The sequence below is a fragment of the Armigeres subalbatus genome, chromosome 1, assembly GCF_024139115.2.
Source record: "Armigeres subalbatus isolate Guangzhou_Male chromosome 1, GZ_Asu_2, whole genome shotgun sequence".
In the NCBI taxonomy this organism is placed as follows: domain Eukaryota; kingdom Metazoa; phylum Arthropoda; class Insecta; order Diptera; family Culicidae; genus Armigeres; species Armigeres subalbatus.
In genome coordinates, this window is record NC_085139.1 from 117,994,890 (window position 1) to 118,012,164 (window position 17,275).

At 39.2% G+C, this 17,275-nt stretch overlaps 2 protein-coding genes across 5 annotated transcripts in view; one reads left to right on the forward strand and one right to left on the reverse strand.

Moving 5' to 3' along the window:
* The window catches only part of LOC134205026 (crossover junction endonuclease EME1), a 6,623-nt gene extending 5,323 nt beyond the window's left edge, over window positions 1-1,300 (reverse strand). The window contains exon 1 of the mRNA XM_062679889.1: window positions 1,074-1,300. Within this exon, the coding sequence (XP_062535873.1) occupies window positions 1,074-1,178 (105 nt within the window). The 5' untranslated portion in view covers window positions 1,179-1,300. The remainder of the gene's footprint in view (window positions 1-1,073) is intronic.
* A 142-nt stretch (window positions 1,301-1,442) lies between these two features.
* Window positions 1,443-17,275, forward strand: part of LOC134205024 (protein tramtrack, beta isoform) — a 75,532-nt gene continuing 59,699 nt past the window's right edge. The window contains exons 1-2 of one of the 4 annotated variants that reach the window (XM_062679883.1): window positions 1,443-2,024; window positions 13,527-13,859. In XM_062679883.1, coding sequence (XP_062535867.1) covers window positions 13,782-13,859 — 78 coding nt within the window. In that variant the 5' untranslated portion in view covers window positions 1,443-2,024; window positions 13,527-13,781. The remainder of the gene's footprint in view (window positions 2,025-13,526; window positions 13,860-17,275) is intronic. The other 3 variants (XM_062679884.1, XM_062679886.1, XM_062679887.1) reach the window with 3 other exon arrangements.

The window sequence follows — 17,275 nt, forward strand, 5'->3', positions numbered from 1 at the left end:
TACAGGGTGTCTGCAAATCATCCGTACAACAAAACAGGTTTTTAAATATTTTTTGGAATAAATTAAAGAACCAGCATGCATTGAATGTTATTATAATAGGACTACATAAACAAAGCCGATTTTGTTCACATTAAAATGACCCCTGTATCCTGAGTTGTACGCCTTCGATTATGTTGGAAAAAAAAACACGATGGCCGCACGTTTCTATACAGATACTTTTCACACATTTTTGACGATTGTGACATGATTTCAAATGTCTCGATAATATGTTCGGTGTTTTGATGGCTGTTCAATCCAAATCGGGTGAGCAGGAAGGCAATTCCTTTTTGTTCGGAAACCGGAAAAAAAGCATTCACAAAGAATTATTTTTTTTATACATGAAATGACGCTCAGTGTTCTCAGAATATACATCTGTTACAGCCTGCTGAGTTATTATGCCCATATAGCTACCGATTCTGTCCATTATTGTCTGTTTCTGATTTGTTAGAAGCAAACTATCAAAATCTGTACAGATAATTTGCAGACACCCTGTACATGTTTTTCTATGAACGTTTCAACTTTCAAACTCGTCAGACCTTAAGTGCGCGAAATTAGGGTACTTCAGGTATAAAACAAAGTTGTAAAAAAAATGAGAGATCATTCTGAAGAACCGATTTGTTTTCTAGATAAATTGTGGACGCAAAAAATTGTATCGGAAAATTCACCAATTTTTGGCGAGACAAAGTTCGCCGGGTCAGCTAGTAATACAAGTATAATTTGTTACGTAAGACTGCCAAATGTTCAAATGAGATGTGAAATTATTATATAGCACATGAAGGACCCCACGCACGTGCCATGGTCAAAAATTATTCAAATTTTAACTAAAGTTCTTCAAAAAATTAGACGAAAAACATTTTTTCTGTGTACGTAGGTCGGTGGTGCTCAGCACTGTATTATTTATGTTTGGGTATAACATTGAATAAATTTCTTATGAATTAATTTTGAATTCTACCAAATGTAATGTTCGTTTGTCTGTGAAACAATCCATTCAAAAATTTTGGTTTATCCCCTTGTTCGATAATCACGATAATCACCTTATTACATTGTCCTGGTTTAATATTTTTCTGCTCATTGTGATAGTTGATCCGCTCCATACGTTCAACAGTGTTTTCACTAGATTTCACACCTCTTTTCGACATTTTTAGTGATAAAACCGCGATAAAGCTTAACCTTAATGTAAAAACCGGGTGTTGACAAAATACAACAGGTCAATCAAAATCAGCTGTTCCCGTAAACAATCGGGTGGTTTGCCACTCAACTTTCAGATGCCGCTTGTGTTTTTCGTCTCATTCTTCATTTTCTCAGCTTACTTCCGTGAGTCGCGAGAAGCGGTCAAATTTATCTCCGTTCTGCACTCACACGCAAGCAAATAAGGCAAATACAACGAAGAAGGCCATCATTCGAGTTTTCACTCTCGACTCGACCGAATCAGCGGCAGTGAAGAAGCATGAGCAACAGCACCTAACAGTAACAGTTGTAGTGTAGTAACAGAACAGAAACAACGTGATTCGGGAGCAGAGCGCGGAGGACATTGATGATGTGCAGTGCGTAGTGGTGCGCGTCGCGGACTGGTGTTTATTGTCATAATCAAGAGAACCGTCATTGATCTAGTCACCTTCTTCCAACAAGTTATAAAGTGCAATCATATCTCACGCGTATTGTCGAAAATTGCGCATTCTTGGGCCGCGCCGCGTAATCGTCCGTCTAATCGCGTACTAGTGACCTCAGAATTTTAAGGCAGTGACGATTTGCTTCCGAATAGCGAGCGGAAAATCAATGCAGCACTATCATCGTCGCTTATTCTAAACACATGAAAATGGCGTCGCGGCGTCGTCTACTAGAAACAGCAGGTTCTAGCAGCAGTGCTGGTCAATCTGGTTCTCGGCGACCGTGGTGAAGCTTGTCCGTCGCGTCCCGTTGCATCTGATTCCGGAGGAATTATTGTTTGTGTTGTGGCAGGAAGTGACCTCCGCCGAATAAGCGTAGTGAGTGGTGGAAGATTACCCAAACCTAATGAAGCGCACGACAAAAATCGATAATTTCGTGTGCTCGTTTCGCAATCGCTGCCTGTGTTTTTTCGAGGGAGAGGGCGATGTGCCAAGGGATCTTTGAACTTTTGGGTGTTCGTTTGACCTCATACCGAGTAGAGCGCGGCAGAGAGGCGGAGCAATCGACGACGTCGGTACCATCATCGTGCGCGAGGAATGGTGGGCAGATGGAAGTGTGTGGTTTAAAAACCAGTGGTTCTCAACTGAACATAGGGGATAATACCATATTATGATGATTTTAATTTGGAATATCTGAATATTTCTATAAAATTTATTGCAGTTCTGTTGCTTTGTGTCACAAATGATGTCTTGAACAAAGCAGTGTTTTTGAAAAATTGGATCTTATTGAATGTTCTTATATCACTTTTGTTTACTTGATAAGGCTGGAATAATGGCCCATAAAATAAACATTTTCTTCTTATTGATATTACATGGCCACCTCGCAGCTTCATTTGGCACTTCCACAGTTATCAACAACGAGATTTCCAAGAAAAAAACATTTTAAGCTCTTTAGTGGAATGTATTCAACCGTCTTATACTTAACTCGTCTTAGACGGTTGAGATTTCTAAACCAAGGTACCATTTTTGCATTCGTCTATCGTGAGGCCAATCCGAAAATTGCCTAGTCCGGCACTGGGAATCGAACCCAGCATCTTACCGCTAGGCTAAGGAGGGCCCCAAAATAAACAACATATTTGTGCTTAGTCTGCGTCTCCTATGAGGTGAGGCGTTTCCTTGTTTCCTTTCCAGTTACCAACAACGAGATTTCTAAGCCAAGGTACCATTTTTGCATTCGTATATCGTGAGGCTAACACGAAGATACTTTTATGTCCAGGGAAATCGAGACAATTTCCAATCCGAAAATTGCCTAGACCGGCACTGGGAATTGAACCCAGCGTCTTACCGCTAGGCTAAAGAGGGCCCCAAAATAAACAACATATTTGTGCTTAGTCTGCGTCTCGTATGAGGTTAGGCGTTTCGAATGAAGTGAGAATTGTCGACACCTCCAATTTGAATTACACGGTCATCTCATGTAAGACGTATCGAAATTGATGATTCTTGAGTCGTTCGAGACGCAGAATAAGCACAGTTGGGCAATCTGTTTACCATCAGTAATTAATCATGAGGAAATTTCTGAAAATTTCCGATTTTTCCTAGAAGTCAATACAATAGGAGTTCATATGTCAGACCACTTACAATCAAGAAAATACAATACAATTCTAGTGTGGCCTGGTCGGTGGTTTTGAGAAACTACTGGACTTAGGCAAGTGACAATAAAAAAAATAAAAAATCACCCGGTCATAAGGTATCCAGCAAGAGACATCTTTTCAAAAAATATTCGATATCTCAATCTGTCCTGCATTACCAGGTGTCACGGAAAACGTCCCACATTTCAAAATGAATCTGTAAAGTTTGGAGAATCTATGGAACAATTTCTGCAAGTTTTAGAAAATCTAGCCTTCAACCAATTGAGTTAAGTTGCTTTGTCACACTCTAGATAATGTATAAATCTTGAGAATCTAGAGGCAATGGAATAGGTTTAGGTCCTATCAATGATCTGAATCAAAAGTTAGTTCCAGAATCTGGAAAAAATGAAATCATATGACCAAAATAATGGATTATCCTCACGATAAAAATTGTGCAAATTTGAATTATTATGGATCAAAACACATATATATTTTTTTTGGATTACTTACCAAAGCTTCATGGATTATTTGTCATATTGGGTAAAAAGCAGGAATGTTATTGTTTTTCTTGCTCATGTCTAACGCAACATATTTTCCTATAAAATGCAAAATTCTAGCGTAGTAATGGATCATAAAATTATTCTTTATGGGAGTTCCCGAGCTATTCTATGGATTCATAGTAGGGGTTTATTGAACAATCAGATATTATTTACGGTTCGTGTTACGGATTTGTTATGGATCGTCTTTTTTAACGTCACATTTAACGTTACAAAGTAAGGACTAGCCGAAGTAACCTTATCCACTTGGCTAGCGAAGGATGTTTTACTAATCGAAGTGATTCCACAACTGGAGCGGAAATCAAACCCTCACCTTATATGTAATATAAAACGTACTACACAATACGCTCAGACACTTGACGACGCTAATCGCTCGGCATCATCATACTGGGCGTTGTAGCTTGATAGGAGGAAATTGTCTATTGAAACGATTTGTCACTTTAGTCAAAAGCAATCTTACTCTGGGTTATTCGATAATTGATAAACTGTCACTTTTAAGCTTAATTTTAGTTTAATTCGAAAAATGGGACAGACCTTTTCAGATGGGTCTATAAAATCCAACTCTGGAGTGAGTAGGTCGATGGTTAGAATCGCTATATCTTCAATTCAAATCTGGACAAATCTAGATTCGATAACTATTAACAAAATTGAGCGCTGGGGGCTTCCTTAGTCGAGTCAATATTAACTCCGACAAAAACAAAGCTTTGTCGTTGGTTTCTTTTGTCCTTTGTTTCGCGTGCGCATTCCAGAAAAATTGACTCCCTGGATATGGAATACGAATGCAAAAATGGTAACTTGGCTTAGAACAGGGGGAGAAGGCGGAGCACTGAATCCCTACCCCGACATGTGCTGGTTCTAAAATGTAAACAACATAGTGTTAATTCTCTACCACCTTTTTGTTATGGCGAGAGATTTTTTATGCACACTTTTGTTTTCGATATTTTATCAAAATTAAACACTCAATCATGTAGCAATATAACGATGTGGTATGCTTGAGATACCTACTTGATTAAAGGGACTCGAAAAAGAATTTATTTGCGCCCTAACAGTGGTTCTAAGCTTCGATGCAGAGTACACGAGCTTTGTTCGCCAGTGACGGGCGTATGAGGCCCTTGGCTTAGAAACCTCGCAGGTAACTGCGGAAGTGTTCTTACTGGAGCCCACAGTAGGCCCGACTTTCACAGATGATGTGCCTTCGTATTTCACCACTAACATTTTTATCAGCCTTAGCAAGGATCCAAGGTAGACGAATTCTTCGACCACCTCGAAAGTGTCTCCCTTTATCGTGACACTGCTTCCCAGGCGGACCCTGTCGTGCACGGTTTCGCCCACTAGCATGTACTTTGGCTTCGACGCATTCAAATGCTCGGCCGACAATGTCGATATCATCTGCGAGACAAATAAATTCACTCTCGATAATGGCGGCCTCAGACGAGTTAGTTCCTTTTTGACATTCAAAAGGTAGATAATATTTACATATTTTAATCAGAGTATGCTTCAAAAGCCATGGATAAATTAATAATAAATCATAAGTGTGCTTCGAGTTATTCATTTTATATTATTTTAAAACTAGCAGACCCGACGAACTTTGTTTCGCCTAAAATTGATTAATTCTTTGCTTAGTTTCCGAGTTATGCAGAAATTTCTGTTTTATTTGTATGGGAGCCCCCCTTTCCAAAGAAGGGAGGGGTCTCGAACCATCTTAAGAACCTTCCCCGGCCCCAAAAACCTCTGCATACAACCGATCGGTTCAGTAGTTTCGGAGTCTATAAGGTTCAGACAGACAGAAATTCATTTTTATGTATATAGATAATGCAAAAAGATAATCTAAATTATACGCTTCTAGTTTCTTGAATAAATTTTACACTCAAGCAGCGAGCGAATACCCTCCCACAATTCTACTTAAGAACCTATAATATATTTGAGATTTCACTTGTAATGGAAATTCTATTCTATAAACGGAGGAATCGATTTATGAGACCTGCGTCGAATACAACCATGCGTGTCTGTTTCCTAACACTTTTGGCCTTCATGTCTTTATAAGAGAAATAAAAAAAAAACTTCTAAATTATGTTACAAGTTCAAGAGTATTCAATTGGATTATAATGTACCATATAAAGTTTTTTGTGGTTTAATATACGTGGTTTAATCTACTCGTAACATCGTCATGTAAGTATTCCGAATGAAGGATCTTTCAATTCCTATTTGAGTAGCATCAACTGAATAGTCCAGTGGTTTAATGAGTTACACTTTCAGTTAAAATGAACTACGTTTGGAAAATTTTCTCACTCCTTCTACCTAAATCTCACATTGAAAATGATGATCCTGATGATTCTTCTAATCATACGTTTTTTTGGATATCTTCGATGAGATCACATGTTACTTCATTACCGCGCGCAAAATACTGGATTGACTGGATTAGTCAATCACCGCCGGCGTAGTCACCGGCGGATTTCGAACGAACTGGAGTGTTTGCCCGAAATCTCCTCACAATTTTGCACACCATCCATGATGATGATGATGATGATGATGATGATGATGGTCCCGCCACATACCCCTACAAAGGTTTGAGCTAGACGATTTATCTTTAAGATAATTAATTGAATGATATAATAACAATTTAATCAGATTTGCAAAAAACAAAAACGATCTGATTACCATCACAGATATGAATTACATAACTTTTCATTACTATCCAGCAAAAAATGTAAATTAAAAAAAAACTGTTGTTTTCATCTACAGATTCTCATAAGCATCGGTAGTGATACTTCGAGCTTATACTAAAATGCAAAACTTGTGATACCTCTCGCACAGATTTCAAAAGTTCCACCAAGAATCGCGTTTCATGTTTATACAAGACCACGTTTATACAAGACCATTGTTGCTTTGGATAACTGTTCTCGTCCATAATTTTCCACAGCTGTACGCGGTAAAGATTTGGTCAGTCGTCGAGCGGCTGTTAACCCAGCCTGAATGATAACTTCCCACGAACTCATTATTGATGACAGGTGATCTGGGATATCACTTTATAGTCGGCGTTTAGAATAGTAATCGCTCGAAAGTTCAAACAGTCAAACTTGTCACCTTTCTTGTAGATGGGGCATATGACAATCAACCTGTGCAGACAATTGCCCAGCTTTTCCGGGTCCATCTTGATGAGTTCAGCTCCGACATCATCCTTACCAGCTGCTCAGTGGCGTAGCCAGAAAATTGGTCTGGGGGGGGTTTTCTGAACATTTTTTTTTCGAAAAAAAAAATTTCTTCCATAAATGTTGTCTCTGGGGGGGGTTTTATACCCAAAACCACCCCCGTGGCTACGCCACTGAGCTGCTTTATTATTCTTGAGCTGTAGAGGTGCATCCTTAGCTTCTCTCAAGGTGGGGGCAGGTTGGTTTCCATCATCCGCTGAATTATCTGTAATCGTCTCCTCTGCTGCCTTGATCCTCACTGTCTGTCTTCTCGGTGCGTTTAGGTGTTCCTCTAAGTTCTACTTCCACCATTCGATCACCACACGTTCGTCGGTCAAGATGTTTTCATCCTTATCCCTGTACATTTTGGCGCGCGGTACAAAGCCTATGCGATTTGCATCGAGCTTCTGATAAAACTTCTGTGTTTCTTGATATTTGAACAGCTGTTCTACCTCCTCACATTCCACTTCTACCAGGCGGCATTTTTTCTCCTAAAAAAGCGGGTTTGCGTCCGCTTCCGTCTGTAGCGTTACACCGCGCTATATCCTACTCCTCCACAACCTGTCTGCACTCTTCGTCAAACCAATCGTTCGGTCGATTTCGTCCCACATACCCGACGTTGCTCTCCGCTGCGTCGTTAATAACTGCTTTAACTGTATTCCATCAGTCTTCAAGATGGGCCCCATCGAGCTCACCCTGTTCCGGCAACGCTGCCTCGTGATGCTGCGCGTATGCAGTGGCAACGCTAGGTCGCTTCGCAGCGGCCGTCGGTACCGAACATTGTTGATTACGGATAGTTTTGGGGCGCAGTTTAACCATCACCAGATAGTGATCAGAATCCATGTTAGCGCCACGATATGTCCTGACGTCGATAATGTCGGATAGGTATTATTTTATTTATTCAGACTAAGGCCGAAGTGGCCTGTGCGGTATATAAGAGTCTTCTCCATTCGGCTCAGTCCATGGCTACACGTCGCCAACCACGCAGTCTACGGAGGTTCCGCAAATCATCTTCCACCTGATAGATCCACCTTCTCGCTGCGCACCTTGCCTTCTTGTGCCCGTCGGATCGTTGTCGAGAACCGTTTTCACCGGGCTACTGTCCGACATTCTGGCTGAACTTTCCAATAGTCAGGCGGAACTCTTCCCCCTTGCCAACCTTTGCGTTTAAATATTCTATGATGATTTTGATGTCGTGGCTCGAGCAGCTGTCGTACTACAGTTCTACCGCAGTCGTCCGATATTGGCGGTTTAAACGATAAATCCCCAATCAGCTGCTGCAATTCATGGTTCATTAGCTTCCTCCACGTACTCTTCCACTTGTACCCCAACAGCACTTTTCTTTCAAATACTCCAAGTGCGCACTGATCGTCATCGAGTATTGTCCATGTTTCAAAGCAAAACCATGATGAGGGTGGCTTTCAAAGTTTACAAAGCAAGACCATGATGAGGGTGGCTGGGTTCGATTCCCGGTGCCGGTCTGGGCAATTTTCGGATTGGAAATTGTCTCGACTTCCCTGGGCATAAAAGTATCATCGTGCTAGCCTCATGATATACGAATGCAAAAATAGTAACTTGGCTTAGAAACCTCGCAGTTAATAACTGTGGAAGTGCTTAATGAACACTAAGCTGCGAGGCGGCTCTGTCGCAGTGTGGGGATGTAATGCCAATAAGAAAAAGAAGAAGAAATAGTCAAGCTGCGTCTCAGAAATTCTCTTCTGGTGTCATTTTTGGAGGTCACCAGTAAGTCCGAGGACACGAACTTGTCTTCCATTTAATGGTGGATCGTAGTGGATGGCTAACATTGCCTTCTCTTGAGCCTCTTTGAATTGTGTATTATCAGTTCAGTAAAAACCAATTTAGCCGCCAGCGAAGTTGGATTTTTTCTCACAATCCGTACGCTAAAACCTAACTTCGGAAGTGGTGCGCTGTTTTCATTTGGTTAGGCGCTGAACTGATAATACTTCCTCCGATCTGCTGTTACCACAAATTGTCCTCCATCAGCAGGGTCATCTTCTACTTTCATAACACCTCGTATCTCGAATCGATTTCGTATCTCGTATCTCGAATATCTCGAATCGATTTCTTTTCCTTAAAGTTTGTATACCCTTCCTTCAAAAGTGTCTATAATTTTACAGTCAAACCTTCATGAGTCGATGTTCTATGACTCGATATCAACTCATGGGGGCAAATTATTTCATTTTCTAGGTAACTATGATGGTCCCTTCAAACAGCTTTCCAAGGATTTTATATTCCACGTCTCGATCTTTCCATGAGTCGATGATCTGGAACTTGGCCTGTTTTTCAACTTAGTATACTATTAGCATTTCCTAAATTATTATTTGGAAGCTTTTCCATGCCCGTCATTGCATGAATATGTATCTTGTGTGGCAAGTACAATGGATACACTATGCCCAGGAAGTTGAGAATATTTCCCAACCGTAAACATCGTATAACGAACCGAAAATAGAACTCGCCATCTCCGGTTTGTAATTCTACGCAGGCCTGTTTTATTTTATCTAGAAATTGAGGAATTAGACCGATACAACTTGAAACAAACTCACTTCGATATGAAACAAGTTACCAAACGTGTAACATTAAAATATATTGATTCTGACATAAACTACACGGTAAAAAATCAACACGCTCAATTTAACTGTTCCATCTATTGAATGATCAACTTTAAAATCACTATTATTGAAAATGATATTCCTTTGATTTTGAAGTGGTGTCACACCTTTCACAAGTGTGTTGAATGCAGACAATTCCATAACATCAACAGTGTTGATCAAAGTGCTACTCACTGGATGTTGAAATGATTAGCACTTCGATCAGCACCAATAATGTCTCCACTAGAATTGAAAGTGCTATGCTATTGAATTCACAGGTTCAATGCTATTGATTTAAGAGTGGAGCGATATTGGTGTTGTTCTAAAAATAGATGACAGTTCTTTCATCTGTTCTGCTTATTTCAAGAGGTATTTCGAAGTGTGAGATGGAGTCATGGTAAGACGAAGGACTTTCAAGCAAAGGTATGTTATTCAAATCTGAGCTGAGGTAATTCTATTTTTTTATTTTGTTCTTTTATAATCAAAACATTGTGCACGTCAAATGGAAGTGGTGGTCTTTGAATGCGACGAGATCAGTTGTTGATATTGATTTGATTCCAAAGTAGTGCATATTCAAATGCAGAACAGTTCGCATGGACGTGTATATTTTTTACCGTGTACATCTAAGGGGAAGGCTCGGGTACAGGGTGCAAAATTATAATTTCGAAATAATGTTAGATTACAAACGTTAATAGCGTCTTTATCTTTCAATGGATTTTCAAGATTTATATATTAATCAATTCGCAAACCTTCCACTAATTTGATAATTGTTCTTAAACTATTGACAATCAACTATTGAAAATTCAATTCTTTCACGCCTGGTAAAAAATTCAGAACCAATCAATCCCGTTCATGCATTCTCAGCATGGACATCAGATTGACGTAAGGTACGCATCTTTTGACCCACCGCTTCATCTTTTCTACGTGCATAAAAAGAGCCGTGTGCGCCAAGGGCCTCATACGCCTGTCACTGGCGAACAAAGCTCGTGTACTCTGCATCGAAGCTTAGAACCGGTGTTAGGGCGCAATCGTTTATGTGAACATTTTTACATTCGGTTAGTTACTGCAAATAAATTCTTTTTCGAGTCCCTGTAATCAAGCAGGTATCTCAAGCATACCACATCGTTATATTGCTGCATGATTGAGTGTTTAATTTTGACAAAATATCGAAAACAAAAGTGTGCATAAAAATTGCCTCGCCATAACAAAAAGGTGGTAGAGAATTAACACTGTTGTTTACAGTTTAGAACCAAATCTAGATGTCGCACATGTTGGGGTAGGGATTCAGTGCTCCGCCTTCTCCCCCTGGTGTGCGCGTCATTTTCGTTTGAGCGGTCCCAGTAACAGCTACACGGTGGCGTTGGAAGAAGAAAAATATTCGCTTCGGTGACGTCTATTGCGATTGTAGAAGCAGCAGCAGCGCGCCATTTACGGTCGAGATTCCACGGAAGTGTACCAGCCGAAGCATCGGATGGCGGTCAAGTTGTACAATTAAAATTAATCTGTCCTTTTTCAAGACCAGCATTATACACAGAAAAGAATTTGTTTCACCGAAAGTGTTTGAAAATTCATCCAACAATGGCGGCCGTTGGCAGTGTTGCTACACAAAACTCGTCGTCAGTAGGAACAGCACTCAAGTGAACTGCCCATGATTCCATAGTTGACGTAACAACCATTGCACTTTCGCATGTATTTCGAATAATTTAGGGACAAACATCGCAGATTTAAAACATTTCAACCCGTAAGCACATAAATGAGGCTTGGAACAAGCAACGTATCGATGTTGCAGCGGTTGAAAAAACCTAGTGAAGGCATAATAAACTAAATCGGGCTGTTTAGCGGTATATATGTTTTTACATATTCTGAATCTGCATAAAAAACTGAGCCTAACCCCAATTTTTCAGATTTTTTGGAGCCCCGGAACTATTTTTAATTTGCATTTTAAATTTGTATGGGACTAAAAATTTGTTCTTATGCTGCATGGGCCAACTGTCATTCTATGAATGTTAGTGTCATTCTATCGATTGAAATGGCTTATAGACCAATGCAAACTTTAACTTAACCTCACTTATTTTGACAGTTCACAGAGATTGTTTACAAGGTGTTAGAAGAAAAATCGACGAGGGGAAAATTAAAATTCATATTTTTAGTTTAAAATTGCTGTGATCCGAATATTTCAGTGATATTCTTTGCATTCAGCATAAAATCAATCGCAACGGACATCTACATGCGAATAAAATGACGAAACAATTTTATCAAAAGCTTCTCCGGAGACTAAGTCCTGGTGAAAAGCTCTGTGAACTGTCAACCTACGTCATCATGCACTGGTCTATTGTATTGAAGAAGAAGAAGATTGTTTGCTTTATTAAAATGTAAATAAAAGGTTTACAAACAAAATGAAAATATGTTGGAGATCAGGAAAGCATGCTCTTTATGTTAAACTATGAAAAACCTCATATTTTTCTCATATTTTCATACCCAATTCGCTGAAATTTCGAATGGTTGATACGTCAACTATAAAATCATGGGCAGTGAAGTTGATTGAAATTTGTTCGCATGCTGTTAGTAATTGCAAAGGCGCTCATTTTTAAAAATCGGTCCTTTGAAAGGGCCGTATTGGAATTTGTTAAAAGACTTCTCTTTGTACTGCTGAATGGCTACAGACGATAGCACGGAAAATATTTTTTTTCAACCGCGGCCAGCTATGATGTGCCTGGGACCGCTACCAATGTCATATTCACTACTCTCAATTTGAAGAAAATTCGTCTTATGAAAGGTCGTGAAAGCAAGCGATACACTGTTGCTCAGTCAACACAAACTCGTATATGATGCCACATAAGATGCTAAAGTGGAGGCGATATACGTACAAGTTGTATGGGGATATGTTGGATACTTGGCCCCATTAAGTAGCCCTTATGGCTCTACTCCTCACAACAACATTCGCTGAAGTTTTTTTTTCTCTAGTGCGCTGTTTAATCCGAGATTTTATCCTTAACTTCTTCTTCTTATTATTGGCATTACATCCCCCATTGGGACATAACCGCCTCGCAGCTTAGTGTTCATTAAGCACTTTCACAGTTGATAACTGCGAGGTTTCTAAGCCGAGTTACCATTTTTGTATTCATATAACATATATGATTGACGATACATTTATGCCCAGGGAAGTCGGGAATATTTCCAATTTCTAAATTTCATTAAAACAATTAATATCAATTTGACAGCAAATCTTTTCAAAAAACAATTATGAGGATTTATTGAGACATAGATTGATCAATTGATCACATGTACGTGTATGTATGCGTACGTGTGCAAAATCTGGAATATATTAAGGTCCAAATTTCGCTTTTTTTGTGATATTGAACATAATATATTTCGTGAGAATAAGCCTTTTTAAGGAGTAATAAATGTTGTAATTTAACGCTATTGAGTTTCGGATTAAAATCCAGTTGAGTAAGTTCTTCATTTGTTGTTTAATATTAAGTTCTGTGTAAAATAGCCTAGCGTTAAGGAACATTCTGGTGTCCAACAACTACGTGAAATATTGATTTTCGAATCTATGACAAATAGGTACTAAATTAAAGCGCCGTTTCCCTCAATGTTGGCATCTCAACTAGTCACAATTAAGTACTATTACTACTACGTAAATTGGCAAGGATTTTTTCCTGAACAATTCATTGAACTGAATGCCCAAACCAACTGGGAACCCCTGCACATGTGGTACTTTAAACAACGCTATGTGTCCAATCCAAGGGGAAGCGAACATAAGGTCCATGCTGTCGTCCCACACACCCTACACAGCCAGCAGTCAGATCGGAAGGGATTGGAAACGAGCACAGTAAGGGGTTGTGGAAGTATCGATTTTTTTACGTTCGTTCATTTTTAACTCGTTGACCACAAGAGGCAGCTATAGTGCGAGCGAAGAAGAGCCCTCGTGACTAATCCGAAACCGTGTGCGCTGCTGTAGTGTGTTCCGTGTGTCTCTACCTCGTCGTTTAGTGTCAATGTGAGTGCGCAAAGATATACTATCGTCATCGAAGAGTTGAAGCCAAAGGTGTCCTTCAAAGAGTCTCAAGTAGCTCAAGGTACTGAGCTCGCTTTTGGAAAGCAGCAGAAGATTAGAGTTAAGGAAGGCAGCATTGTGTCACATAGCAGGATGAGTTCCGGGCAGTCCCAGCAGTTCTGCGTTCGGTGGAACAGTCACCTCGGCAGCATCGGAGCTGCATTTCCACAGGTAAGAATATAAGCATCGGCGTATCACCTAAAAGCAACCATCGAATACGCTAAAATAGAACCTTCATGGAATCACTTTGTCTACGGAGGGCATTCTGTTTTACACCCCCTTATCAGTAGAGTTGTGGAAAAAACTAGCAAACAACGACGGAGGGAGCATTTGTATGGGTGTTCTGTAGCAGTTTTGTATGTGTCAGTGTCCGTGCGCGACCCATTCGATCATATTACACAACGCTAGAAGCGCACCATCGAGGAGGGTCCTAAAGTTGGCATTCATTTTAATACGATTCAGTGATGTGTTTAAATACCCCGTCGTCCGTGCCCTGTTAGCTCGTGCACACTGCTTGTGTCTGCGCTGCCGCGTTGAACAGTGGGATGCTTTCGATCAAAAGGCGAACAAAAGTTTAACCTTGAATTATCGTATTGGGGAGAGAAGTTGAGCGTAGGGTTTCATGAAACTAAGAATATAACTGCTTTTTCGGTCAATATAGATTATTAACATATTGACGGACTTTAGTTGTTTTGACGGAGTTGTTATACAGTTTTACATATTTGAGGTTTCAAATGCTCTATTGCACTAAAGAGGTTTTTTCGTGTAGGCAGAAATTTAGTACTTAAGAAAGTTGAACAAAAAACAAAGATTTTCAATTGAGATAAATCGTTAAATTTTGCCAAAGTTTTCGTCTATTACTGAACATCCTATAACAGGCCGCAGGTGTAGGTTTCATCCGTCCAACATGGGGTAAATTACCCTAGCACATGTTATCAGATGTGTTTGAGGGTCTCGATTTTCCAACTTCCTACCTAACAGATAGTAGAAACAGTCTTGACACTAAGAGAATCCAAAAGCTGGGATCTCCGTACTGTAGTCAATGAGTCCCAGTGAAAAATTCATAATATTACCGAGACATTGGTAATGATACCAAGATCTCGGTAAGAAAAACCAGCCATCGAAACTCAATAAAGTATTATCGAAGTGTTGGCAATTGAACTAACGAATTTGGATAACAATTGCTGTTGGATTTAGGCGAAAATTTTACTGAGGGCGGAAAATAATTCAAGTTTGTATACATTCACAAAATAAACTAAATTTAGATGACTATTATTTTTTATATATTTTTTGATAAACATTTTAATATTACACCAAGATTAGAACAATAAAGTTCAGAAATATTCAACCCTCGGGCACTGTGCGTTAGTCACACTCGATCCAATGTTGATGGTTGGATGTTCTATTCCACCATCCATAAGGCACAAGGGGCCTTAGTCGCTATCGTCGCTACTTCGAAACGAACACAGAGAGGCAGAGAGCGCGCCCGCGAGAGCTCGTGCGCTCAATGTTTACGGGCTTCATGGTGCTATCAGATTCGTTGAGATAGGGGTTCAGTTGTTCTCAATGCAATACTTTGTTTACTGTTGGGCGATGGAATCGCTTCAAGGTGCGACATAAAACTCGAACAGACCCGAAGAATTGAGTGATGCGAGGAGAACTACATGTTTCAACTTAGTATATGTAGCATCTTCTTTTGGCATTTTCCGAACCTCCAGTGATATATTGTATAATTATTCAGTAGGAAATAGGTATCTATTATTGAACCAGATTTTGAATTGGAGATATCAGATCGATGAAGTAAGATGTCCGTATGAATGTTTGTACATGTTTGTTATACTTGATCATTTAATATAATTATTTTTGATTATTAAATAATAAAAAATAATCCTTAAATTTCTGCCTGAGTCCAGCATACTTTCGCTTGAAACATTAGCACAGTAAAGAGCAATAGAGTTTTGCATGTCATTAAACCCTTTCAGGCCCAAGGGTACAAGATGACCCCAAAAGAAAAATGAATGTGTAAAATCGAACGATGGATTATAGGGAACAATGGCTTCAGCAAAATTGCTTAAAACTAATTTCCCTATCAGTAAAACATATAAAGCGTTTGCGATCCAGGCCTTACGACAACCTAGAACACTCTGAACACGGAGAAGTTTGGAAATAGGAAATATTAGGTATATTGGTAGCGAACGGTGTTGTTTCGAAATAAGATGTTTATTCAAAAGTATCCGTAGAGTTGCCGTGATATACGATAAACTATTTTTAATCTTTCTTGGACGTCCTATGCCATCCAAACTGTTCTTGAGTTTAGGACTTGAGAACTACAGCTATAAAAAGGTTTTTTAGTTACTCAAAGTTTCGATATCCATTCAACTATATCCGCATACATTGAATTTTCTAGATGGTCTAAAAACATCGTAAAATAGTTTTGAAATATTCTGGGTCTTGAGGTCTACAGCTGCGAAAGTAGCTTTTTCGTCATTCAAAGTTTTTTTAATGAATACATTAATTGGCTTCTTTGTGTCTTATGGAAGGTAGAAAAAATCAGCACTAGGTAGTTCTGGGAAAGAACCTTGAGTTGGGGACTTGAGATCTACAGCTATTAAAAATATTTTTTCGCTACTGAAAAGGTAACCAGATATCGTAAAACGTCTTGAGATATTCTGGTTTATCCGGACTATCACTGAGTTCATAATTTCAGACCTACAGCTGCGAAAGTAGCTTTTTTCGTCACTCAACATTTCCAAATGTATTTAATTATGTAGATTAAATCTCCTGGAAGGTTGAAAGACATCGTAAGATAACTTTTAAATATTTTCGGTTATCTTAAATGTTCTTAAGTTATGGACTTAGGGATTAATAGTTGTGACTGTAGCGTTTTTCGGTACTCAAAGCTTCAATACCCGTGGAACTATTTCCCCTACATATCCTGGTAGATATGAATCTTCTACGTATGTACAGATCGTGTGGATATAAGAACCGTTGTTGTAGTAGGGTATCCAATCATGGTTTGAACCAAATGGCGGGTTTCAGATGAGCCGTCAAAACAAAGTTGATTTATTTCATTAAAGGGACATGTTACAACTGCGATTTCTAGTTTATATGGAAGCTTAGTTCATTATCTCTCTAAAAACATCCTGGGTGCACATATTTATACTTAGTATGCTAGTTCATTGAAAAAACCTAATAATTACATAACTTTGATTCGTACCATGGTTTGAACTACACTGTTCATGGTTTGAAATAAATTCGTACCATGATTTGAACTACTGCAGCAGCTCCTAAATATAATACTAATCACATGCATGAAACGCTGAGGAAATCTATAGAAAAGCAAATTTGTTTTACTATTCATCTTCTCGCATTAGATTAGTAACTCGAAACGTGTGAAAATTGTCTAAATTATCGATATGAAAATTGCGATTTTTTCATATTGGAAATGTAAACAAAATGCTCCAGCTAGGCGCATGCAGCGCTCCTAGCGGACAGCAGCAGAACATGACTGAATTTACAAGTTCAAACCATGGTACGAATTTAATTCAAACCATGATCAGTTTTTACCTTGTATAAATGTTACTATT